The sequence below is a fragment of the Equus asinus genome, chromosome 20, assembly GCF_041296235.1.
Source record: "Equus asinus isolate D_3611 breed Donkey chromosome 20, EquAss-T2T_v2, whole genome shotgun sequence".
Taxonomy (NCBI): Eukaryota; Metazoa; Chordata; class Mammalia; order Perissodactyla; family Equidae; genus Equus; species Equus asinus.
In genome coordinates, this window is record NC_091809.1 from 102,870,953 (window position 1) to 102,896,082 (window position 25,130).

Sequence of the window (25,130 nt, forward strand, 5' to 3'; positions counted from 1 at the left end):
ACATTGCTGAGTGCTTTCCCTGCAGCGTCTCACTTAATTTCCACGAGTCCCCTGTGAAGTAAGTAATGTCACAATCCTCATTTTACAGATTAGGAAATGGGTTTAGAGAGGTTACATGCTTTAAGGGACACTGTAGCTTTGAGAGAGTCTGTTTGGTGTAGTTGTTTGAGCCAGAAGACTACAGTCCCAATGCTGGCTCTACCACTTTCTAACTGGGTGACTTGTGCTGAGCTGCTTAACCTCTCTGTGCCTCAGTTTGCTTATCTGTAATAACAATAATTCATGCTTCATAAGGATGCTGTGGGTACTAAATGAGTCAATACATACAAAGTGATTAATGGTATTTGGCATATATTAAGTGCTATATGAGTACTTTGAAAAAAAAGAAGGAGGGGTGAGGGGCAAGCCTGGTGGCATAGCGGTTCAGTTTGTGTGTTCCACTTCAGCAGCCTGGGGTTCGCAGGTTCAGATCCCAGTCGTGGACCTAGCACCACTCGTCAAGCCACACTACGGCAGCATCCCACATAAAATAGAGGAAGATTGGCACGGATGTTAGGTTAGCGACAGTCTTCCTCAAGCAAAAAGAAGAAGATAGGCAACAGATGTTAGCTCAGGGCCAATCTTCCTCACACACAAAAATCGGAGACATGGAGCCCAGGTCGCTTCAGGCCACTCTATGATCTCCCTGAGGTATAGACTATGTTTGGTCTCCTCATGGATGTTGTTAGGAAATGGCTCCCACTAACACATCCTGCCATGGTGAATTTCTCTTTGTGCAGCAGAATCATCTGAGAAGGTTTAAAAACTATGGATCCTGATTCATTTAATCTAGGGCAAGGCTCAGGCATCTTTATTTTTCCAAAGCTTCAAGAGATGCCCATGTGTAGTCAGAACTGTGAGTCACTGCCATAGAACTTAGATGTTTACAAAGCTCTTTCCCATAATAGGATAATATTTACTCAGTGCTCACTATGTGCTAGATGTAAGTGCTTTATTGGGATCATCTCATTTAACCTTCCAACAAAAACTCCATGAGTTAGGTCATTATTATCATTCACACTTTATGCATGGGAAAACCAAGGAATAGAAAGGAACTTGCCCAAACTCACTTAGCTAGCCCGTGGCGGAGCCAGGATTTCAGATCAGGCGGACGGAGGTCATGGCCTGGACACTCAACTACCAGCCTATACTGCTTTCGATATGGTGTCTAATTTGAACTTTGCCATAAATCTGTGCAGTAAGCTTGTTTTGCCATTACCCCCAATATATAGATGAGGAGACTAAAACTGAGGACTTGACCAAATGTACACAGCTAGTCAATGTACAAGCTGGGGCTTATACCTGGTGCTTATAACTTAAAATTCTGTGCACTTTCCATATTGTTGCAGAGAACTTCAAATAACCAAGGATGATAGCTATTGTATAAGGTCTTTCATATGCATTGTCTTCTCTTCTTTCCTGCAGTGAATGCTTTGGTCCATGCCTTCATCTCATAGGTTATTCTGGCAAGAGCTTCAACCAAAAGCCCTCTTTCTGTCTTTATCGCCTCTCTGCACACTGCTTCCAGCTTCATCATCATACAGGAAATGAAGAGCTCAACAAGCAATTCTTTTGCTTAAAATCTGACTAACATTTGTACTGTGTGCTATCCTATGCATAGTGGGTTGAATGGTGGTCCCCAAAAGATACATCCATAGCCTAACCCCTGGAGCCTGTAAATGTGTCCTTATTTGGAAAAAGGGTCTTTACAAATCCGTAATTAAGACTCTCCAGATAAGATCATCTTGGATTATCTGGGTGGGCCCTAATTCCAATGACAGTGACTTTATTAGAGAAAAAAGAGAAGATACATATACACAGAGGAGAAGACCATGGGAAGACAGAGGCAGAGATTGGAGTTCTGTGGCCAAGCCTAGGAAAGAAAGGCTGGAGCCACCAGAAGCTGGAAGAAGGGAGTAGAGATTCTCTCCCAGAGCCTCTGGGGGAGCATGGCCCTGCCCACAGTTAATTGCAGACTCCAGAACCGTGAGAAAATGCATTTCTGTTGTTGTAAGCGACCCAGTAGGTAGTAATTTGCGTTGGTAGCCCTAGGACAATAGCACATGATTGCATCACCTCTTCTTGACTTTCAGGGCTCAGGACATCCATGGCTTCCCTGCTCGTCCAGCCCTGTCTCAAATAAACCCTGTCCCCATGTGGCACTCCTTCACTGTCTTCTGCATGGGACCCTCAGGCCCTCTCTGTGCCTTCCCTCCTGTTGCCTCCTCTTTGTTGGAAAGAAGACATGCTATCTAACAGAATCCTCCCTCAGAAGGGAATGTCTTCTGAGATGGGGTGACAAGGGGAAGGAGATGGGCTCTGCAAGGATGTGGGGTGGGGGCAGAGCACCCTTGGCAGGGACTCCCTTGACCTGTTTTCTTCCCTTTTTTACCTTTCTTGTGTTTCCTCCATCAAAGAGCATGTCTGAGCCTCGCTACCTGCACAAGTCACGCCTTATCCTTGGGCATCATCTGCAAAGAAAGAATGTTGACAAGTTGATCTCTTGCAGTCCTTCTAGATCTCATTTATAAGGTATAGAGAAATCTATCTATGCAAAATATTTTCTTGAGCACCTACTAAGTACTAAACACTGCCCCAAGAGCTGGGGCTATCACGGTGAGATAGATGTGCCTGACCTCCCAGGGTAGAGTCCTTCTGGGGTGATGACTACTGTGCTTATCTACCTGGACTTGTCCAAGGTCACACAGCTAGTAAGTGGCTGGTCAGGATTCAAATCTACTTCTATCTGACTTCAAAATTCATGCTTTCCACCAGATCAGGTATATCGGTCAGAGTCCTGGCAGGAAATGATAGTGTGTTCAAATGGTATAACTGAGGAGAGTTTAATAAAAGAAGATTTACGAGGGTGTGGGCAAGGTTAAGGAAACCCAGCAAGGGATGGGCTGTGTCCCAGTGCCAGCAGCAGGAGGGAGGTATTGCCACACCTGGCTCTGAAGAGGTGAGGCGAGGAAGGGGTTGCTGGAACCTGGGGAGACTACCTGTAGCTGTAAGGGAGGGCTGCCAGCGGGAGCTGTGCCCTTTGGCAGAGGGGGAACCCACAGGAACCCTGTAGGGAGGGAGGTGGGGGAGTGAAGGGCCTACTCTCACACTCCTCCCCCTTTCCATCTCCTGCGGTGCCTGCCATTGGCCAAACCCAACCTGAAGCCAGGGGACAAGGGACAGCACACCAGTGTTCCCCAAACTTTACACCTTCAAATACCACCTCCATGAATTTGTCACGTCCCATGTGTACTATACACTCACCTGTACTTACTATTTAAAAAAAGGTTTTTAATAAATTTGAAAATTTTCCTCACTTTTACACACTTTATTAAATATGTTAATACTAATAAGTACTAATAAATGTGTTAATAGCAATTAAGGTAATATGCTACTACCTTAAATTGAAGAAAACCACTAAAAAATACAATGAAAAGAAATCAAGTTTACAAAATTTTAAAAATTAAGATTAATAATTATATATTGACAAGAAATTTTCACACATTTAGCTATATGGGGGAACTATTCAAGTTCAAAACTGATTCAGCTTGAACTAAAAGTCCTGACTTATGGCCATACGTACATTGTACATCTACTTACCCCTTAAAGTAAAGAACTCACTCTCTTGAGAGAAGAATGCTGCTTCCCCTCCAATGCCCCATTGGTAACACCCAGGCTAGGCCCTTTCATGACATCAGGGTCATGTTGACCTGCTAATTTGCAACTGAATATCTCTTTGAAATTTTGATGAAAATGCATTCTGGATGTATTTAATGTATCTTCTTTGTTCTAAAAAGATATAAGTCTGTACTGAAACCCATGCTTCTCCAGAACGCCTTCTAAGGCCTTCCTGGTTTATAATCCTCACTCAGGCTCCTAATACTTACCCCAATTTTGATTCATAGGTTGGTTATGGATTATTTGTGTGGACAATATGATAATTTATAAGGTCCTGTATAGTCTGGCCCCTAACTGCCTCTCCATTGTCCTCTCCCCTACCCCTGACCCATGCTTTCATCCCTCTGTTTTAGCCATCTTGGTTTTTTGGTCCCTCAAAACCAGCCATACTCCCACCCACCACAGTGCCTTTGCATAGGTTATTCCCTCAACGTAGATCAGTGAGAGAACACACTAAAAAATGTTAGGGAATCTGGATAATACAACAAATATAGGATAATCAGTTAAAAACAAGAGGAACTATGTTTTCCTGAAGAAGATTCTAGAATTGCAGTGGAATCACAAAGTATTTTGTCATCCAGGTTCTTGTCCTGGCACCAAAGTTTAACTCTATAATCTTAGATCAAATACTTACCAGATATGTGATTCAGTTTCTCCAACTATAAAATGAAAAAATATTAGCATGGAGGCAGGAAACACGTGGGCACATATGCCAGCACCTCTCCACTCCCACAACTTTCAGAAAGGGAAAAAAATTACTGTCAAGAACATGACAGGGGCCGGCTCCGTGGCCGAGTGGTTAAGTTCGTGTGCTCGGCTTTGGCGGCCCAGGGTTTGGCTGGTTCGGATCCTGGGCACGGACATGGCACTGCTCATCAGGCCATGCTGAGGCAGCGTCCCACATGCCACAACTAGAAGGACGCACAACTAAAATATACAACTATGTACTGGGGGACTTGGGGAGAAAAAGCAGGGAAAAAAAAAAGATTGGCAACAGTTGTTAGCTCAGGTGCCAATCTTTAAAAAAAAAGAACATGACAGATATACTAAATCTGTTGAATGCAATTCATGGTTGTATTGTTCTGTGATGGGAATATGGCAAAATTTTCTTCCAAACACACACCACTACCAAATCCAAACTCTCTGTGCCCAGCTAGATATCTTAGTCTTGCTACATTTATTTATGGCTCTCCTGTGCAAATGCATTATCCAGCATACATATTTACGAATAAATGGGATAATAAATGGGGAGGAAGTATGGCCATTTTAGATGCCATTTAACATCCATTCTTCTTTGTTTTTATAGGAGTGACTTCTGCTTTCCTTGGGGCATTACCTCCTCACCTACACTCAGGTGTGTGGGAAGAGTTGGCCCGACCCAGGTTTCATTCTGTGGGCCACGTGACGGCCAGGAGACACAATCAGAACCAAGGAGACACAGCTGGGGACTTTTGCTTACAATTGTGCCCTTTTCTGCTGGACTTGAATCTGGGAGGATGCATTTGATCCCTTGAATAATCCACTCTCTCCATTTCTCCCCCTTGCTCTATGCCTTAAAGAAAACTGCACAATCTAAGGTCCTCTGGGTTCTAGGGGAAATCAGTCCATGTGGGGAATCAGCAGCAGATCAGAGGGAGGGAGAAGAGTGAGGCTGGGGTATTCTTCCCCGACTCCTCCCCTGGGGGGTTGTTGCAAACTGGCTGCATTTCTCTACTGAAGATCCTAGTTCCAGTGAGACAGCCCTCTCTAAGTTTTGGTAACCTATCCCCTCCCCGCCCTTTGCTCTTTAAACATCATCCATTTACTCCACTTTCCTCAGATTACCCACTTGGGGTGCTGTCTCTTTCGTACCTTTGACCCTGACTGAAACAGAGGGTGAAGGGCTGGACCTGCACAGCCCTTGTCATCTCGTGGGGTCCCAGAGTAAGATCGACAAGAAGGAGAGCAGAGCCAAGGGAGGCAGAGGGACAGAGTCCTAGCCCCCTGGGCTGACCGCCTGACTCCGCCTATGCCCTAGGCTGTTACACACACTGATTTTTCAGTCTTGTGAACAAATATATATATATATTTTTTGCTCAAAACATTTTGAGTTGATGTTTCAATTGCTTGAAACAGAATAAGTCTTTTTTTCTTTTTAATTAAAGAAACATTTATTGAGTGCATCCTATATGCCAGGCACATGCTAAGTAGAAGGGTTAAAATAGTGCAGTCATTCTCAAAGTGTGGTCCCTGGAGCAGCCGCATCAGCAGTATCTGGTGTATTAGTTACCTATGGCTGCCTAACAAATCACCCCAAAACTTAGTGCCTAAAACAACAATAACCATTTATGATCTCTCATGGTTTCTGTAGGCTCTGGCATAGGGTCTATCATGAAGAAGGAGTCAAAATATTGGCTGGGGCTGCACTCATCTGAAGGCTTGACATCCACCAAAGGATCTGCTTCCAAGGTGGCTCATTCACATGGCTGGCAAGTTGGTGTTGGTCAGAAAGAGTCTTAATTAGGGGCCAGCCAGGTGGCGCAGCAGTTAAGTGCGCACGTTCCACTTCTCGGTGGCCCGGGGTTTGCCGGTTTGGATCCCGGGTGCGGACGTAGCACTGCTTGGCAAACGCCATGCTGTGATAGGCATCCCACGTATAAAGTAGAGGAAGATGGGCGTGAATGTTAGCTCAGGGCCAGTCTTCCTCAGCAAAAAGAGGAGGATTGGCAGTAGTTAGCTCAGGGCTAATCTTCCTCCAAAAAAAAAAAAAAAAAAAAAGAGTCTTAATTAAGGTGTAGCTAAAAATGCAGCTCTAAAGTGAAGATTGTGGATCCCTGATCCTAAAGACCCTAAATTTGACCTAATTACAGAACTCTTCCCATTCCCATCTCCATGAGGTCCGATCCTATTTTCAGGTTTCTCTGAGATTCTGTCTCCCTCACATATTATGTGCATCCTTAACTGTATTCACCATCTTTACTCAAGTTAGCATGAGGGGCCTTGGAGCAAAATGAACGTAATAAAACAGTTCCCATTTTACAGAAGAGCAAATGGAGGCCAGGATAAACAAAGGGACTTCATCTAAGTCCCAGGTACCATCAAACTTGGACTTGGCAGCACGTCTTCCATGCTACCCAGCTTCCCTGTGTTTATTTTCCCTCTTTCCCTCATGTTGTTCCCTTCCTGTTTGCCCTTCCTGAATTTTTGTTGCCCTATTGACTTAGTAGCCTAGTAAGTGTCACATTATCTCAGAGCTTTGCTGCCAGCCCATTGTCAGAGAAGAGAAGCCATGGGTTTGTCTTTCTCTGAGTTCCATCTCTGGTCTGCTCACTCATTTGGCATTTAGCACGTGCTATCCTATGAAAGTTTCGGGCATGTTTGACAATGTTAACGTGTGCTTTTATTGAGCTCCCCAAGTATTCATGACTTGCCTTCTCACGTGAGAGTAAATTTATCTGGTATCTGATTCATCTCCGAAAAATCTATAGTGCCTAGCACAGTATTTAGCTCACATTAGATAACCAGTAAGTACCCATTAACAAGATTGACTAAAAGGAGCTTACATTCAGCAAAATGCTGGCTAAGCTTCTAAAATTACAGTGGCTCCACCAGGACAGAAGTTTACTTCCCTACCACTGCCTGGCAGTGGGCAGGCAGTCCAGGATGGGAGGGTGGCTCTGTTCTGTGAAGTCATCCAGGACGCAGGTTCCAACTTCTTGCTCTGCCATCCTCTAGGTGTTTTCCCCTCATGGTCAGAGCTAGCTCCCTAGTACCGCATTCACGTTCTGGCCTAAGGAAAGGAGGAAAGGGAAAGTGAAGGGAAAACAAGTAGCTTCCTTATTAAAATGTGATTCAAATATGCACATATTATCTCTGCTTGCAGCTCATTGGCTAAAACATTGTCCCATGGTCACATCAGCTTGCAAGTGGTGCTGAGAAATCTAGAATCGAAATGGACAGCCATGTGGTCTGATAAAACTCAGGTCATTGCTGGTAAAAGAAAGACAAGGAGCCGTTTGACCATCTAACATTCACTGTAATGACTAAAAATAAAAAGATTAATGATACCAAGTGAGTGGGAGAATAAAATGGTACATCCACCTTAGCAAACTCTGTGGTCATTCCTTTTCTAGGTATTTACCTAAGAGTAATGAAAACATATGTCAGCAGAAGGACTGGTACAAGAATGTTCATAGGAGCCTTATTCATAGCAGCCCAAAACAGGAGACAAACCAAAGGTCCATCACAGGAGAATGATCAATCAGATCAGGGATAGTCATACAATGCAATGCTGCTCAGCGCTAAAAAGAATCAAACTCCTGATACACAAAACAACCAGGGTTGACTTACCCATTTGGCACAGTAGGCACAGTGCCAGGCTCACGAAGATGTTTTAATTTCTTTTAAAATCAGAAGGAAAAAAATGAACTTTTAGGTTGAAGAAAATGTTTTATTATGTAATATGGATATATTTGTCTTTAAAGTAACACAGTTATAAGATATAATTTTTAACTTTATTTTCTAGGAAGGAAGGGGCCCAAGAAGTCCCTGGGGCCCACGAAGGTCATAAGGCAGCCCTACAGACAATAGGGATGAATCTTAAAAAACATCATGTTGAGCAAAAAAACTTGAGACACAAAAAGAGTACATGCTGTATGATTCTATTTAATGAAGTTCTGTAACAGCAAAACTAATCTACATTGATAGACACTAGAAAGTGGTTGCCTCTGGGTTGGGGAGCAATTGCCTGGAAGGAGGAAGGAAGGTTCTTTCTGGGATGACAGAAATGTTCTGTCTCTTGCTTTAGCTGGTGGTTATCTAAATCATGGAACTGAATCTTTAGGATCTGTGCATTTTTTTTTAAAGATTTTATTTTTCCTTTTTCTCCCAATGCCCCAGGTACATAGTTGTGTATTTTTAGTTGTGGGTCCTTCTAGTTGTGGCATGTGGGATGCCACCTCAGCATGGCTTGAAGAGTGGTGCCATGTCCATGCCCAGGATTCGAAGCGGCGAAACCCTGGGCCACCGAAGCAGAGCGTGCGAACTTAACCACTTGGCCATGGGGCCGGCCCCGGATCTGTGCATTTTATTGTATATTAATTATGCCACAATTTTAAAAAAAGAAAGAAGGGGACGGTGGACACGAGTACAATCGATCATCTCTGCAACAAATTTGATGATTGAATTCTTGAGACAGTGTTAGCTGACAAGATTTTAAACTGCATTTTAGTAGAAAAGCTTTAGAAACTCAAAGGGAAGAGTCCAAGCACCGTAACAGGCCAGTGGAGGGGTTGGGGACCACTCTGGGCTCTATCAGTCAAGGGTTTTGACTGCAAGCAACAGAGAGTAACTCTGGTTAGCTTAAGCAGAAAATGCAATTATTGGAAGAATAACAGGAAGTATAATGAACAGGTTCCGACAACAGGCAGGAATTAAAGGAGGAAAAACACAGCAACCATCACACCATCAGGTCACTGGCAGATCATAGGATGCCACTATCCAATACCTCTGCCCCACCCTATCTCAGGCTTCCACTGCATCTTTTTATTACTCTCTTAAAAGAGAAAAACCTGGATGGGAGTGTCTGATTGGCTGACCCTAGGTCTCCCTACGTGTAATAATTCCCAAGGAGATGGGAGAAGGAACATATGATTCACTTGGCTTCTAGGGAGGGAGGTGGGTCCCTGTTTCCTACTTATTTTGGAATTCCCTAAAATAAGACTAGTGTTTGAATGCTGGGCAGCCAAAAATGACCAATGTTCGTAACACACTTTATCTCGGTTGTTCTGATCCCTGCTTGTGATTCTTACTCTTGTCCAGGAATTCCAAGATCCAGCACAGGCCCAGTGTAGACAGTTATGTCCTAAACTGTCCATCTGGGCTGCCGACAGCGAACCACGGATCAGGTGTGGAAAGTCACCCTGGCTCAACCATCTAGGACCTGGGCAGGGGAACCAGTTATACTGGTGGGGAATGGTGAGAGCATGACTTACACAAGAGAAATATTTGAAAGGCAGCTGGGATGACAGGACCCGATTAATCTGTAACGTGGAAAGCCCAAGAGAAAGGAGTCAAAGGTGACAGCCCAAATTTCTGGCTTGAGAAAGGAGGGGTGAGGCGTGTGCGAAGGCATAGGGACAGTGACACTCAAAAGACGCAAAGAGTAGGTTCGTTTTATTCCCATTTGGGGCGGTGGAATGGGAAGGGTTAAGTTTTTGACGTGGTAAATTCGAGATGAAGATCGACATTACAGGTTTTAGAAAAGGACCAGCGAAGGTCAGGTCCCTGGGCTGAGGTCTTGGATATGGGCGAGCTCAGCCCACGTGGCGAGTAAGAACGCGGGGAGAGCGCCCCGGACTTTCCCCCATCTCCGTGCATCCTCTCCAGCCGGGGCTGCGCACGTGCTCGCGGGCCGCCTCGCCCGCCCCCAGGCGCCCGCCGCGCGCCCTCCCGGAGCCGCCCCTCTGGGCGGGGCGAGACCGCGGCGCCAAGTTCCCAGGAAGACCGGGCTGGGAGCGCGGGCCTGGCCGTTTCCGAGCCGCGGCGGACCCGGGAGGGCGCCCGGCGAAAGGGGCGAGGGGCCTCAGGGAGGGGGGATGCCCGATGCCCGGGCCTGCGGCGCTGAGCGCGGCTGCGGCGGTGGCGGCGCTGGTGGCTGCCCTGCTCTTGCTGCGGCCTGAGGACGCGGGGCCAGGGTCTGGCTCCAGGTAACCCCTCCGCGTGGGGACCGAGCTGGGCCCCCGCACCCCTATGGGCGGAGGAGGGAGGGGTCGGACCGGGGATACGGTGGGAAACGAGGCCCTTGGTGCCAGCAGTTTGTTTCACCGGGCGCAGTCTCCTGTTCCGGCCCCTGCCGAGGTGGGGGTTGTCAGGGACTGGGGGCGGCCAGGGCGCCCAGCTCCGCAGGTGACTCAGCACTTTCCCCAGGGCGGAGGCTGCGGGGAATAATGGTATCTTCCTCCAGAACAAATAAACAAACCTTGTTCCCAGGGGTAAGCACGGGCCATCCCTTAACCATGCTAAGACTAGCCCCTGTCAATGTTATATCTGTAGGATGGCAGAGACAGAGGCGCTGCCCAAGCTTCGGGAAGACTTCAGGATGCAGAATAAATCTGTCTTTATTCTGGGCGCCAGCGGGGAAACCGGCAGAGTACTCTTAAAAGAAATCCTGGAACAGAGCCTGTTTTCCAAAGTCACGCTCATTGGCCGGAGGAAGCTCACCTTCGACGAGGACGCTTATAAAAATGTGGTGGGTATTTGAGCTGGGACTAAAAATGTGCCAGCAGCGGTTCTGCGGGGAGAATTTATTTCGTGCCTAAAGCATGGACGTTGCCCGGGCAGTGGTGGAGACGGGGAGAGGGGATCGGAAGTGGCCAAGTGGGTCTCTGAGAGCCCTTCCTGGAAGCTGGAGTCCTGGATTGTAGGTGCTGGCCGGCCTCCCCCGCACTGTGTGGCGTTGGGCAGCCCTTCCCTCAATCTAGACTGCTGGAAGGCCGTCCTGGGCTGTACGGGGGCTGCGAAGGCAGAGGAGAGCAGTGTTTTCAGGATCACTCAAGCTGGGTGCTAGAGACAGTCTCATGACTTGGGCACTTTTCTCTACCACTTTGCTTCTTTTGTCCACCTGTCCACTCCACACTAACGTGTCAGTGAATCAGAAAATGCTCTGCAGAGCATGGCAAGGTCTATGGCGGTGAAAGGTGGGGCTATTCAGTTTCTGGAATTTGCCCTGCCTGACTCCCCAGGGCTGCAGGCTTGTGTCTGTAAGTGGAATATTCCCTTCACTGTCACTTACACTTTTATGGTTAACCAAATAACACTCGAGATTTTAGTCTGGTGCCAATCCCCCAAGTATTTGAAGTCTGAGTGTCATGGAGGTTCCTTTCCCCATTTAAACTGAGTTATTTGTGAGCTGCCTTAAACTAGTGTAATCCTGAGACCCACAACTAGAACTTGGTCCCACAGGTTTCACAGGTGGAACATTCCAGGTAACAAATAGTCACACATAAGTCTTCTTGACTCCTGTAGGTCCATGTTCAGGTCATTTTGCATATGTCTTTGGTCCATCAGGACTGTTCTGTTTAAAATGGACATCTTTGCTCAGACTTAGGCAGGTAAGACGTGGTCTTCACAATCTGGCCTCATGGGGCCTGTCAGATACTTCTGGTAATTAGAAACTGAAATCGAGGTCTGTGTTTTGATGGCACATCTTTTGGTCATGAAGTTTATGCAGACGTATTTTTCTTCAGCATTGTGTACGATGCCAGGAAAATTATTTTGAAACAGTTGATGGTTGGGAAGGAAAGCAACATTTTTTATGGACCTCTTGGATGATAGGAACTTCTCAAACTTTGCTTTTTAAGTTTCATGACAAACTTGGGAGGTTCTTAAATTTCAGTGAGCATGAGAATTACCAAGGGTGCTTCTGAGACCTAGGAATATGCCTTTTGGCTGCTGGCCACACCTGCTGGCTGATTCAAATGCAGGTGGTTCATGGATTGGACTGAAGAAAAGATTATGAGTCACATTTTACTGCTGAAAAAACTGAAGCATATGATAAATAATTTGACCAAAATTACATTCCTAGTAAGTAGCAGGCCCAAGGCTGGAACCTAGATCTTTGAGATTCTGAACACCCTCCCCTGCCCCCCACATTATACCTCACTGGTACCCTGCCTCGTAAGATACAGACAAATCTTTTATTTTTCCACAATGAAAATGATCATTGAAGCTAACTTTAGAGATCTGGATCACCCCCTAGTCCAGTTATATGCACTGTGAACATACAAGTGCATTGTTAATTTTGAATTCAGATTAATTGCTTTGTTGGTGGGAGAAAACGAGCTTGCAAAAGTTAGTGTTAAGTGGGCAGATTCTTCAGTAATGTTTTCTAACTAATTCTTTAAATCTGGGGTAGTTTTGTCTTTTTTTTTTTTAATAACATCAGTTGTATACAGCTGTGTCCTTGTTGTCTAGAATCAAGAAGTGGTGGATTTTGAAAAGTTGGAAGACTACGCCTCTGCCTTTGAAGGTCATGATGTTGGATTCTGTTGCCTGGGTACTACCAGGAGCAAAGCCGGAGCAGTAAGAAAGAAATATCCCCTTTTCTCTTTTTGTTGGCCAGTAATGTCAAAGATTCTTTTTCTTGCTCACTCTTTTTCTTTACATTTGCAGTGCTTAAATGGAAATAAACTCCTATCATTTAAGATTCTGTATGCTGCCCTCACCTTTGCTATACTGAACTTTGAATAGTACTAAGTTCCTCTTTCCTTCAAAGTAATCCTTGAGTTCAGGCCTGCGTGCTGATAAGTTCTGAATATACATGGCCTTGCCTCTTGTAAATATTGCTGTCACTGCATCCTCTAAGGCAAACCATTATGTCTGAGTAAAAGTAACTGCCTCATGCTGTTAGCAGTAAGCTTTTTTTTTTTCCTTTATAAATGTTTTAAACTTAAAGTGTTCTCTCTCACTTGAATGATTTGTTTCAATCAGTTTTCATCCCAAGCTTTAAACTTCTGGGATCGAACATCAGAACCGAGGCACGATTCGGCTAGCCTCCAGTGATCACTCAGCCTCCAGCAATGATTCACCCCCAGTGGTGATTCAGCCTTAACTGATGCAGAACTGTTCTAACACACATTTTCTATTCTTTTTAATGGTGTTAAATTGCGTCGGCCCCTGTCCAGAAATCATAGTTTACTACATAGTTAGAAGTCATAGCGTACTTCGTAGATCCTGGGCAAGTGTTCATATATCTTACTTAATTTATACCTTGACTATAGTTTATCTCTCTGGCAGAATTTACTTGCTGGAGCTAAACATGTCTATTAAATATGCAGGACCACGATGCTGCCGTTGGGGTTTACCGGAGGTTTAGAAACAGGCCCGGGCATCAGAATCAGTAGGAGAGTACATGGGTAAGAACTATTGGTTCATGCCAGTCAAGGAGTGAGGCTCAGATCTATTTCTCTGGGCCTCCTGGTGGTCCAAAGAATAATTCTCTTTCTGTTTTCGGTAGGGATGTATTTCCAGATCTTCTGCAGGTCTCCCATGTCTACTTTGGGACACAGCTGGGTTTTGAGCTGTGTACTGGGAGGGGTGGATTATGGAGAAGTGTGACCCTCCCAGGAATCGACATGTTCTCTCTGCTAGAAGAGGTTGAGTTCCTGCTCAGCAGCAGGTGCCGTCTCTCCTGTCCCAGGCCCAGTGACAAGCGGCGTGCCCTCTAAAAGCAGTGAAACACTTTTATGCTAGTACACTGCAGGTTGTGCTGTCTCAAGTGCCACCGTGATTTTGGTGGTGACTCAGCAAAATAAGAAACCCTGTGTTAGGCATTGAGCAGTTGATTTTCATGACAGAAGGCAAGTCTCATTACAGGGCGCTCCAGGGAAAAGTAAATTGCTTTGTGACATTCAGATTGTATGATGCAATTTTCATCAGAGGCATCCTTCCCTATGGAGGATATTGTTTTAGATGGAGTTGTTTGCCCACTCCTCAGGCTACTCAGTACCTTTTGTTCTCCAAAATCAGTTTGAAAAGATAAAAGTAATTAATGAGTAAGCAAGAGAAAGACTAGTAAGCCAAATATAGCCTCAGAAATGAGTTAGGGCTTAAATGGTTTAAAAGGATGGTGACAGAAAGTAAGGTGACATTTCCTCCAGAAAGTTTTTTTTTTTTGAAACAAATTTAGATTAGATGCAATATAAAGTTTGCAGATCGTGATAACTTTAGGCAATTTAAAAGGGGTGACAGTTCACAAATGGCTGGGTAATAACAGTTGTTCAATGGGAGTTGTGGATTTCTAAGCTCACCCCACCTGGTGTTCTGGGTCAGCAGCCCTCTCTGTAGCAAAAGAGTTCATCTGACATATACTGTAAAGCTGGTGGCAAGCCTCATGTCATTCTGTAGCTGTTTTGTAACTGGAACACTCCACATTTTGCTTTAGCAATTTGAGTTTCCGGTAGACAAGCTAAAAGAAATTTAGGGTTTCTGTGTTGAAATCTGAGTAGCCAGCTTATTTCCCTATGACCTTCAGTGTATTCGTTTGCTGGGGCTGTTATAACAAGTACCAGAACCAGGGTGGCCTAAACAGTGGAAATTCACTGCCTCTCAGTTCTGGAGGCTGGAAGTCTGAGATCAAGGTGTCGGCAGGATCGGCTCCTTCGGAGGGCTGTGAGGAGAGGATTTCTCCAGCCTTCTCTCCTTGACTTGTCGATGGATGCCTTCTCCCTGTGTCCCTTCACGAGGCGTTTTTCCTGTGTGTATGTGTGTGTGTGGCTATGTCCAAATTTCTCCTTTTTATTAGGACACTAGTCACATTGGATTAAGAGCCAGTCTACTCGGTATGACCTCATCTCAGCTGATTACATCTGTATCTGCAGTGATCTTAGGCTCCTTGGGAGATTCTGAGTGGCCAACCCTCCTTTTTTGTTGGCGCTGCTTCAGGAGGCAGTGGGATGTATTGGTTCTCCTTGCCTGCTGGTTCTCCAGGTACCGTAATCCTGGATGGCCTTTACCTTGCTTTAGTGAGTAACTTGTGTGCTAGTGAAGGCCTTTGAAAACCAGATCTACGTTGGCCCTGAGTGATGAGCAAAAACTCCCAGATGCCACTGAGAATAGTGCTTTGTCCTTATTTGTGTATCTGTCCTTATTTGTGTAAAGAGAAGGACTTGGTTAGTGAGTTTGTGGTGGTGTGATGTGGTTCCACCTCTTCATTTGTCTCCTCATCTAGTGGGCATAGGCTCCAGCAGTCCAGGTTCTTGGATTCTGTTGAATGGACGATGCCATTAATGTGATGAATGCAGCCATTGTAACATTTATTAGGCATCGCTAGAGTCTCGTGGCGTCTGATTGTAATGATATACTCTGCTAATTCAGGGGCTTGCAAACTGCAGACTGTGGGCCAAATACAGCAGCCTGTATTTGTACAGCCTGTGAGCTAAGAATGTTTGTATGTTTTTAAATGGTTAAAAAATTCAAAAGAGGCATAATATGTCATGACACATGAAAATATAAGAAATTCAAATTTCAGTATCTATCATTTTATTGGAACATATCTATTCTCGTTACTTTATAGATATTATCTATAGTTCCTGCTGTTCTATGATGGCAGAGCTGTGTAATTGCAACAGAGGCCTGCAAATCTGAAAATATTTGCTATATCATCCTTACAGGAAAAGTTTGCTGGCCCCTGTTGTAATCTCTACTGTTTTATTTGCTGTGAAGTGATGAGGTCCTAGATGGCTCCAGGGACCCAGATCATAGGCTCTATTTGGATAGCAAGTAGCTATAGCACCCTGGGCTGGGTATGCTGGGTAGCTCCTCTGGGCCTCTGCCTCCTTGTCTGTGCTGAGAGGGAGGTGACTCCTGAAGCCCCTTTGGCTGCAGAATTCTTTGACTACCGTAACACAGAGAAAAGAATGCCCCAAATGGAAAAATTTTATGAGAACATGGATTGACTCAGGAATCCTTAGCGTTGTTTGATGTTATTTTTCTATCCAGAGCCCTTTCTCTAACCAGGATCGTGGTCCCAACACTGTCTGTCAAACATAGAGATGCCATCCAGGACACAAACAAATGGGTCTCAGGTTATACTGTTCGCTGTTCGTCAGCATCTCTGTTTCCTAGTCTAATTTATAGGGTTGGGTTGAAAAGAGTGAAGGAGAAGGAATCTGAAGCAGAAATATGGCCAAGTGGGACCCTTTACAGAATGATAGATCATCCCTTCTTGGAAAAGGACCCCCCCGACCTTGAGTGGTTCTGGAACGCTCGCTTGTCATAGCTGTCAGTGCTGAAATACCTTGGTAGGATTATTTGTTCTAAGAACAAGCTAGAGTGTTCCCAGTTTGCAGGCATTGGTAAAGAAGATCAGAGGAAATTCCTCTTACTTAGTAGCTTTGGCTTTTAATGAGACTTAAAGAATCATTGGAGGATTTGTCTCCCTTGATGTTGGTGGAGCCTGTGAGCATCTCTGCTGAGTCGTATCACGTTGTGTTTCTTCTTTCGAGCAGGTGCTGGAAAGGAAATTTATAGTGGGAACTTATTTAATCAACTCCTTTTTCTAGAAGGAATTCTAATTCCTAGCTTTGCGTGGGACACACCGACTATGGAATCATAAAGACACAACAACATGTGGACTTAATGCTCTCAGAAGAGTCGTCTTTTCTCCTGCCATATGGTTAGGGAAACTAAATACGGTTTTTCTGAAAATAGTCTTTCTGGGATACGCAATACCTTCTTTTAGTTTGTTTTTCTATTTGAGCCGTTAGAGAACAAGAAAGGGTATCAATAATAAGATTTTAAAGATAGCTCCCTTCTATCTATAAATGGAATCTTCCTCACTCCAGAGAAAATCGGTGTGTGTTGTTGTCTCCGAGTCAGTCACCAGGATCCACATTGAAGTTCTAAGTCCTTGAAAGCCGTTGACCCCTTTGCTTTCGAGTTTCATTCACCAGCTAAAAGGCCACGCATCAGGGTGGGAGAAGTGAAATTCAAAATTTGTGGGCTTGGAAAAATGCGTATTTATAATCAGCTTGAGGGCTCAGGGGATTTGTGAAATCGTTTGGGATTAACAGCCATTGATTGCTCATAAAACAATATTTAGCTTTGTGCAGAGAGCAGCAATGGAGAAAGGTGTGGGCACCTTGTCAGCATGGCCCATTGAGCAGGGCTGATGGCCTGAGCGTGGGGGTCTCGGCGGCGGCGTGGGTGCTCGTCCTCCAGGGCGCGCTTGTCAGTTGTTGGCGAGGCGGTGAAAGGAGGGACGCCAGCGTCTGATGGCCCGGCTGGGGTTGATGCGCCTTAGCTGACTAATCAGATTGAGAGAGTCCCATGGTATTTATGTCACTTTAATTTCCATCAAACAATTGGAGACGACGGCACTCTATTAAGGAGAGGTTGATCCAGAACTAAAGCCAAATAAATTAGGGTCTCAGTTTAATCAAATTATCCCTTTCCTGGCTCTGGATTAAGTGGGAAAGAGCGTCTGTCTCCAGACTTGTGATTGGCTGAATCTTTCCCTTATTTTTAAAGAAGCTGATGAAAGAAAAAGCATTTTAACAGAGAGAACTATAATAATCCTTCCAAGAAATCGTGCTAAAACGACGATGATGAAAAGCCATTTATTTCACTAGTCACCTATGTGGTTTTATTGGGAATGATGAACCTTTTATTCAAATCAGAGTTCTGGTGAATTAGAGTGAGGGGAACAAACAGATGTGGGACAGAGAGTGAGTGCTTTAGGATTTTTCTATGTAGTTTTGGACTGTTTCTCTTGGCACACTTGCAGCACATGTGAAATCTCATTCTGGAGAACGGCTCTGAGGAGAATCGCATCCCTCTCTCAGGATGTGCTGAGTAGTAAAACTGGTTTGCTTCCCACTGATGTCAAAAAGCAACAACGTGAATTTGAATCAGTGCGTAGGACAGGTTGGTGAGTCAGCCGTTAGGACGGAATGTCCCAGTATACAACACAGAAGGGGTGGTGATGATCCATGGGGAGAGAGGTAAGTTTATATCACCTAAAGTAAGGTGGACAAATAGCACTGCCCTGCAGGCGGTGGATGTAGTTAGAAATGTACTGGCAGTGATGAGAAAGCAGTACCAGAGGGGCATTTGGGGTAATGGTAATGTTCTGCGTCTTAATCTGGGGGCTGGTTGCAGAGGATGTTCAGTTTATAAAAATTTATCGAGCTCTCTGCTTACAATATGTTCACTTTTCTTTTATGATCGACTTCAATCCAGAGTTTAAAAAGTTTGCTTGGGCCTGTCATTTTAAAATTGAATTCTGTATTAGTTTCCTATTCCTGCTGTAACAGATTGCCTCAGATTTAGTGGCTTAAGACAAGCTGAATTTACCATCTTATAATTCTGTAGAAATCCAACATGGATTTTGCTGAGATAAAATCCAGATGCTGACAGGGCTGTGTTCCCTTCTGGAGGCTCTAGGGGAGAAACCATTTCTTTACCTTTTGCACTCCTAGAGGCCACCACATGCCTTGGTTTGTGGTCCCATCCTCCGTCTGTAAGGCCAGCAATGGGAGATCGAGAGCTCCTCACATTGCATAACTCTGACCTCCTCCCTGCTTCCCTTTCCACTTGTAAGCACTCCTGTAATTCCATTGGGCCCAGCTGGATAACAGAATAATCTTCTTTTAAGGTCAGCTGATTGGCAACATTATTGCAACCTTCAGCCCCTTTGCTGTGTAACCAGACATGTTCACAGGTGTGAGGGGCCCTGTTGTGTCTACCACAGTTATGAATTAGTCATTGTCATTATCTAGAGATAGTGTGAGATAAGAAGGAACGTGGGTGCAGCAGAGAGCACCTCCCAGAGAGTCAAGAACTTGCATTCTCCTCTCTCACTTATCAGCTGGCAGTTTACCAGACCACTGGACCCTGTTTTCACAACTCCTTAATGAGAGGGTTGGACGTGCCGTTTCCTAGGTGCTCAAAGACACACATCTCCATACAAAATAAGACATTTAGGATTAATAACTACCATAAGGCAAAGTTTTAATTGAAAAAAAATTCACTGGGGCAGTAATCCAGTCTTTAGATTTGCAATCCTCGTTATATAAACTTCATTATATAATTGTGGGTACCTATGAAGTTCAGCTCCGGTAGACTTCAGACTTCTCTTCAAGTGTCTTGAGTTTGAGGATGCTGGAATTTGTGGTGGTCCCAAGAAGCTGTTACTACATGGACTTCCCTTTTCGGGGCACAGGCCCTTGTCCTTCAGGTTAGCCCTGGAAGTGAGTCTGTTCTATTGTTTGTACCACCCTCTCCCCTCTTCCTCTTATTGCCACTTAGTTCTTTTTTTTTCTTTTTTTTTTTTTTAAGATTGGTACCTGAGCTAACAACTGTGGCCAATCCTTTTTTTTTTTTTCCTGCTTTATCTCCCCAAATCCCCCCTGTACGTAGTTGTATATCTTAGTTGCAGGTTCTTCTAGTTGTGGCATGTGGGACGCCGCCTCAACGTGGCCTGAGGAGTGGTGCCATGTCCGCGCCCAGGACCGGAACCAGCGAAACCCTGGGCCGCCGCAGCGGAGCGTGCAAACTTAACCACTTGGCCACGGGGCCGGCCCCACTTCTTTTTTTTTTTCTAATTGGATTTGTCTTTCTCTGCTTTCATTGGACTTTTATTCATTCATTCATATATTTTTGGAGCACCTACCATGTGCTGATGCTGAGATGTGAGTTAAGAAGGACCCACTCACCACCCTTACAGGAGTGAGTCTAGACCAGGGCTCTCCACACATTCTTGATTATACACCTGTCAGTAAATAAATTTGAGGATGCACTCTACTAATATGTAAAGTATGTTGTAAAACATACACAAAATTTGGACATTAAATAGACTTTGTTCTCATAGTGCCTGGATGGTGTTCTCAGCCTTGCTTTGGGACCCCACCATGTTAGAATTGATACAGAAAAAAAGAGAAAACAAAGAGAGGGTTGTAAAGTTATTAAAAGACAAAGAAATTTGTCATTAAAAGCAGTTTCTCAGTCTATCTTACTGTTCTTAGTGCTCCTTGCAGATTTGTTTGGTGTCTGTGTTTCAGTGTCATTGTTCTTGTTTTCTCGCTGTGTCTGGCCTTGCTGCTAGAGCTGGTACGTCTGTCCAGAGGCTCATACTTGGAGCCTTTCCCAGGGTCTGTGCCTGACGTTCATGTCTTGCTTGGATGCGTTTTATTTGGATCCCCCCTCTAGCCCCAGGCCTCCTGCCCTGCCACCCAAGCTGAGTGGTAATCTTTAAGATGAACTCATGGCTTTTTGGAACTAACTCCCATCCTTTCCCCCTCAGGAGGGATTTGTTCGTGTCGATCGAGATTATGTCCTGAAGTCTGCAGAGCTGGCCAAAGCTGGAGGCTGCAAACATTTCAACTTGCTATCCTCCAAAGGAGCTGATAAGTCGAGCAATTTTTTATACCTGCAAGTTAAGGTTTGTGGACATTTCTTTTTCTTTTTTTTTTTGGTGAGGAAGATTGGCGTGAGCTAACATCTGTTGCCAATCTTCCTCTTTTTGCTTGAGGAAGATTGTCACTGAGCTAACATGTATGCCAATCTTCCTCTATTTTGTATGTGGGATGCCATCTCAGCGTGGCTTGCTGAGCAGTACATAGGTCTGTGCCCAGGATCCAAACCTGCAAACCCTGGGCTGCTCAAGCAGAGTGTGCAAACTTAACCAGTACACCACCGGGCTGGCCCCTGTGCACATTTCTATTTTTTGTATACTATGGAGAACCCTGGCTAATTGGCAAGACTAAGTCATATAAAATGCTAAATAATACAAAAAATGCATTATGTTACGCATTTTTTAATCGCTACAGGGACTGTCTTTTGCAGGTTTATATTTAGTAAAAAGGAATGATTTGAAAGATAATTTCCAATGTCTTCCCCTTCTGCTGATTATCTGGTAATCATGAAATGAGATGTGGCAGCTCTGGTCTTGAGTGTCAGCCTGGAATCCTAACATTAGAAGAGACTTTGAGGCAGTGATTGTTAAACTGTTCCAGAGTAGATGATATTTTACTGTTGGGTATGGTTCTTACCCTCAAGGAATTTATAATCTGTTTGTCTGGGGGGATCCCAAGGCCTTCCCTAAGTAGGTAATTTGCTAGAAGGTCTCACAGGACTCAGCATATGGTCAGACTCACAGCTCTGATTTATTACAGTGAAAGCATATGAAGCAAAGTGAGTAAAGGGAAGAAGTGCTTGCGGTGAAGTCCGCAGGAAACTAGGTGCAGGCTTCCCAGAGTCCTCTTTCAGGGGAGTTGCAATTGCGGCATTTCTCCAGCATGAGTATTGTTTGCTAGAGAAATGTGCCTGAGCCCTGGAGTCCAGGCTTTTTATGGGGGTCAGACACGTAGGCACCCTCAGCCTAGAAAAAATTAGAGACTTCCAGAAAGAAGCAGTGTTCAGCATAAAGCACACTGTTTGTACAAATAGTTCAGACACAGTAAACTGCCCTTTTCAGTTGGGTGATGACAGGAACACTCCTGAAATCCACGTTCCCAGACGGAAGCCAAGCAAGCCTTTCTCAGCACAGCAGTCTCAGCCTGCTGCATCAGCTCTTTATTGCACACTGATAATAGAGACAAAACGTATCTTTGCAAAAAGCTAACAAAGAATCGTGTCCACATAAAAACTTGTATGTGAATGTTCACAGAAGCATTATTTGTAATAGCCAAAGAGTGGAAACAACCCACATATCCATCAACTGATGAATGGATGAATAAAATGTGGTATATGCACACAAAGAATATTACTCAACTATAAAAAGGAATGACACATGCTACAGCACAGGTGAACCTCGGAAATATTATGCTAAATGAGAGAGGCCAGTCACAAAAGGCCACGATTGTATGATCCCATTTCCATGAAATGTCCAGAATAGGCAAATCCATAGAGACAGAAAGATTAGTGGTTGGCTCAGGCTTATGGGGAGGGGATGGGAGTGAGTCCTCATTGGTATGGGGTTTCTTTTTGGGGTGATGAAATATTCTAAACTTAGATGGTAGTGAAGGTGGCACAACTCTGTGAATATACTGAAAAACACTAATTAAAAAATGTTTTTAAAAGAGCTACCTAAGATTACACAATGTGACAGGTTAAGTGTCAAATGAATGGTGTGAACAAGTCAAGAAGGAGGAAGGGAGCATGGTGCTTAATTCACGGGGCCTTCGGAGATACCTGGGGCCTGAGCTCCTGTGGTATTTCTGTTTATAGAGATGCCTGGCATGAAAATTCATGGTTTGTTTAGCAAATTTAATTTAGAGCATCATCTAATATAATCTGTGTCTTGAAATTTGGTAGCATTTTAGGAAGTGAGTAGTATTGGAGGGTCTGTGGGTCTTCTGACCCCAGAACTACTTGGAAACCAAAAAAGGTTGATGTCTGCCAGCCTGCAACATTAAGTCTGGACTAACAGGAGGTTATTTCATGGTTGCATTCCTGACATTGTCATTTACTCTCTCTGGATGTGTTTTTTTTTTTTAAAGATTTTATTTTTTTCCTTTTTCTCCCCAAAGCCCCCTGGTACATAGTTGCATATTCTTTGTTGTGGGTCCCTCTAGTTGTGGCATGTGGGACGCCGCCCCAGCGTGGTTCGATGAGCAGTGCCATGTCCACGCCCAGGATTCAAACCAACGAAACACTGGGCCACCTGCAGCGGAGCGCGCGAACTTAACCACTCGGCCACGGGGCCAGCCCCTCTCTGGATCTGTTTTAATATCAGTCACTTGAGAGGCTGGACTGACTGTGCCACCATTCCCTCGTTCCGTACACTTTTTTTAACTCCTTGCTGCATATCAGGATTGAATGATCTCTTCCTTAACTTCTCAGACTCTGGGACCTGCAGAAGCAGATTATCTTCAAGACCCCAAATTATTCTCTCAAGCGTTACAGTAACTTGGTCTTGGTTAAATACTGAAAATGTGGTTTTTGTTAACAGGGAGAAGTGGAAGCCAGGGTCGAAGAATTAAAATTTGATCGTTACTCCATATTTAGGCCTGGGTAAGTATTCATACTGCCTAAGAGTACACCACTGCCCATTATGCCCTAGAAGCCAGTTTTTCATTCAAAGAGGCTGACAGCTAAGATATCTAAGATATGACAGAAGTTGGCTGAAGGTGGATTGCTTTTCTGAAGGACCCCACCTTTTGGCTTTAAAGGAAGGGGTAGACAGTGGTGGGACCAGGTTCAGAATAGTCTGGAACTTAATGGGTAGTATTGGCTGCCTTCTTTTTTTAAATAGAACCTTTTGCCTCTGGGGGCTAGCCTGGTGGCACAGCAGTTGAGTTCGCATGTTCCACTTCGGTGGCCCCGGGGTTCGCCAGTTCAGATCTTGGGTGCGGACATGGCACCACTTGTCAAGCCATGTTGTGGCAGGCATCCCACATATAAAGTAGGGGAAGATGGCCACGGATGTTAGCTCAGGGCCAGTCTTCCTCAGCAAAAAAAGGGGAGGACTGGCAGTAGGTGTTAGCTCAGGGCTAATCTTCCTCCAAAAACAAAACAAAACAAACCTTTTGCCTCTGTAGTAGTCTGCTCAAGCTGCCATAATAGAATAATACCACAGACCGGGTGGCTTAAACAACATAAATTTGTCTTTGCACATTTCTGGAAGCCAGAAGTCCAAGATTAAGGTGCCATCAGGGCTGCTGTCTGTTGAGACCTCTCTTCCTGGCTTGCAGACGGCCACCTTCTCACTCTGTGCTCACAAGGTCTTTCTTCTGTGTGCACGTGGAGAGAGAGAGATCTGATATCTCCTCTTCTGTAAAGATACCAGTCTTACTGGATTAGGGTCCCATCCTTATGACCTAATTTAAACTTAATTACCTCCCTAAAGGCACTGTCTTCAAATACAATCTCATTGTGGGTTAGGGCTTCAACATGAATTTTGGGGGCAAACAGTTCAGTTCCTAACACCCTCTGTGGTCTGAATGCAATTTATCATTTCATCCTCGGCTTTTTTCCTCTTTAGAGTTCTACTGTGTGATAGGCAAGAATCTCGCCCAGGTGAATGGTTGGTTAGGAAAGTCTTCGGCTCCTTACCAGAGTCTTGGGCCAGCAGGCACTCTGTGCCAGTGGTGACTGTGGTTAGAGCGATGCTGAACAATGCGGTGAGACCGGGTGACGGGACGACCGAGCTGCTGGATAACAAGGCCATCCACGACCTGGGCAAAGCTGATGGCTCTCTCAAGCCGTGATCACGCTGGAGAAATGCTTTTCACTGTAAACCTCAACACCCACCACCTAATTGGTAATTTCCGGGTCTGAAAAAAGTCAGCATGCTTTAACTGTGGTTCTCAGCCTCCCAGATCCAATCAAAGAATGGTTGTGCTCTGCATCAGCAGTTCAGAGCTTGGTTGTACATATATATACACATCACTAGGGGGCTTTTAAAATTATAGAGATACAGGGCCAGCCCCTGTGGCCCAGTGGTTCAGTTCATCACGCTCTGCTTTGGTGGCCCAGCTTCGGTTCCTGGGCACGGGCCTACACCACTCTGTTAGCGGTCAAGCGATGCTGGGGGCCCACATACTAAACAAAATCGAGGAAGACTGGCATCGATGTTAGCTCAGGGTGAATCTTCCTCAGCAAAGAAAAAGAAAATATAGAGATTCATAGGCCCTATCTTGAATATTCCTAATCAGAATTTTTGGGGTGCAGGCACAGAAATCTGTGGTTTTGTTTTGTTTAGGCTGCTGGTGGTGGTTCTGATGCCCTGGGTGGGGAGGCTAGCTTTGAAATGCTTGTCTGCAGTCACAGCAGCAGTGCTGCAAACCTTATATATCATGCAGATGAGTTCTGTTCTCAAATTGCTGACATTCGTGTCTTTGAGTTACCCAGTGCTGACTACATGGGATTGTGTAAGTGAACATTGTGCCTTACTACTTCTTTAGAATATATAATAAAGGTTATTATATAACTGA

General features: G+C 44.8%; 1 protein-coding gene across 2 annotated transcripts; it reads left to right on the top strand.

Annotated features, from left to right (window-relative positions):
* The first annotated feature begins 10,154 nt into the window (after positions 1-10,154).
* On the top strand, positions 10,155-25,130 carry HTATIP2 (HIV-1 Tat interactive protein 2). 2 transcript variants are annotated; one of them, XM_014863244.3, is made up of 6 exons: positions 10,155-10,403; positions 10,750-10,945; positions 12,670-12,777; positions 20,498-20,635; positions 23,147-23,208; positions 24,179-25,130. In XM_014863244.3, the coding sequence occupies exons 1-6, from the start codon at positions 10,300-10,302 to the stop codon at positions 24,402-24,404; spliced, it is 834 nt and encodes a 277-aa protein (XP_014718730.1). In that variant the 5' UTR covers positions 10,155-10,299; the 3' UTR covers positions 24,405-25,130. The 2 variants fall into 2 exon arrangements, with proteins under 2 accessions (XP_014718730.1, XP_014718728.1); XM_014863242.3 differs by lacking the exon at positions 12,670-12,777 and having other exon boundaries at positions 10,158-10,403.

Excerpts from the sequence above, each read along its gene's own strand:
- HTATIP2 (XM_014863244.3), top strand. The coding sequence starts at position 10,300 with ATGCCCGGGCCTGCGGCGCTGAGCGCGGCTGCGGCGGTGGCGGCGCTG. Across the intron at positions 10,946-12,669 it reads AGGACGCTTATAAAAATGTG|AATCAAGAAGTGGTGGATTT; the intron begins GTGGGTATTTGA and ends CTTGTTGTCTAG. Across the intron at positions 23,209-24,178 it reads TACTCCATATTTAGGCCTGG|AGTTCTACTGTGTGATAGGC; the intron begins GTAAGTATTCAT and ends TTTCCTCTTTAG.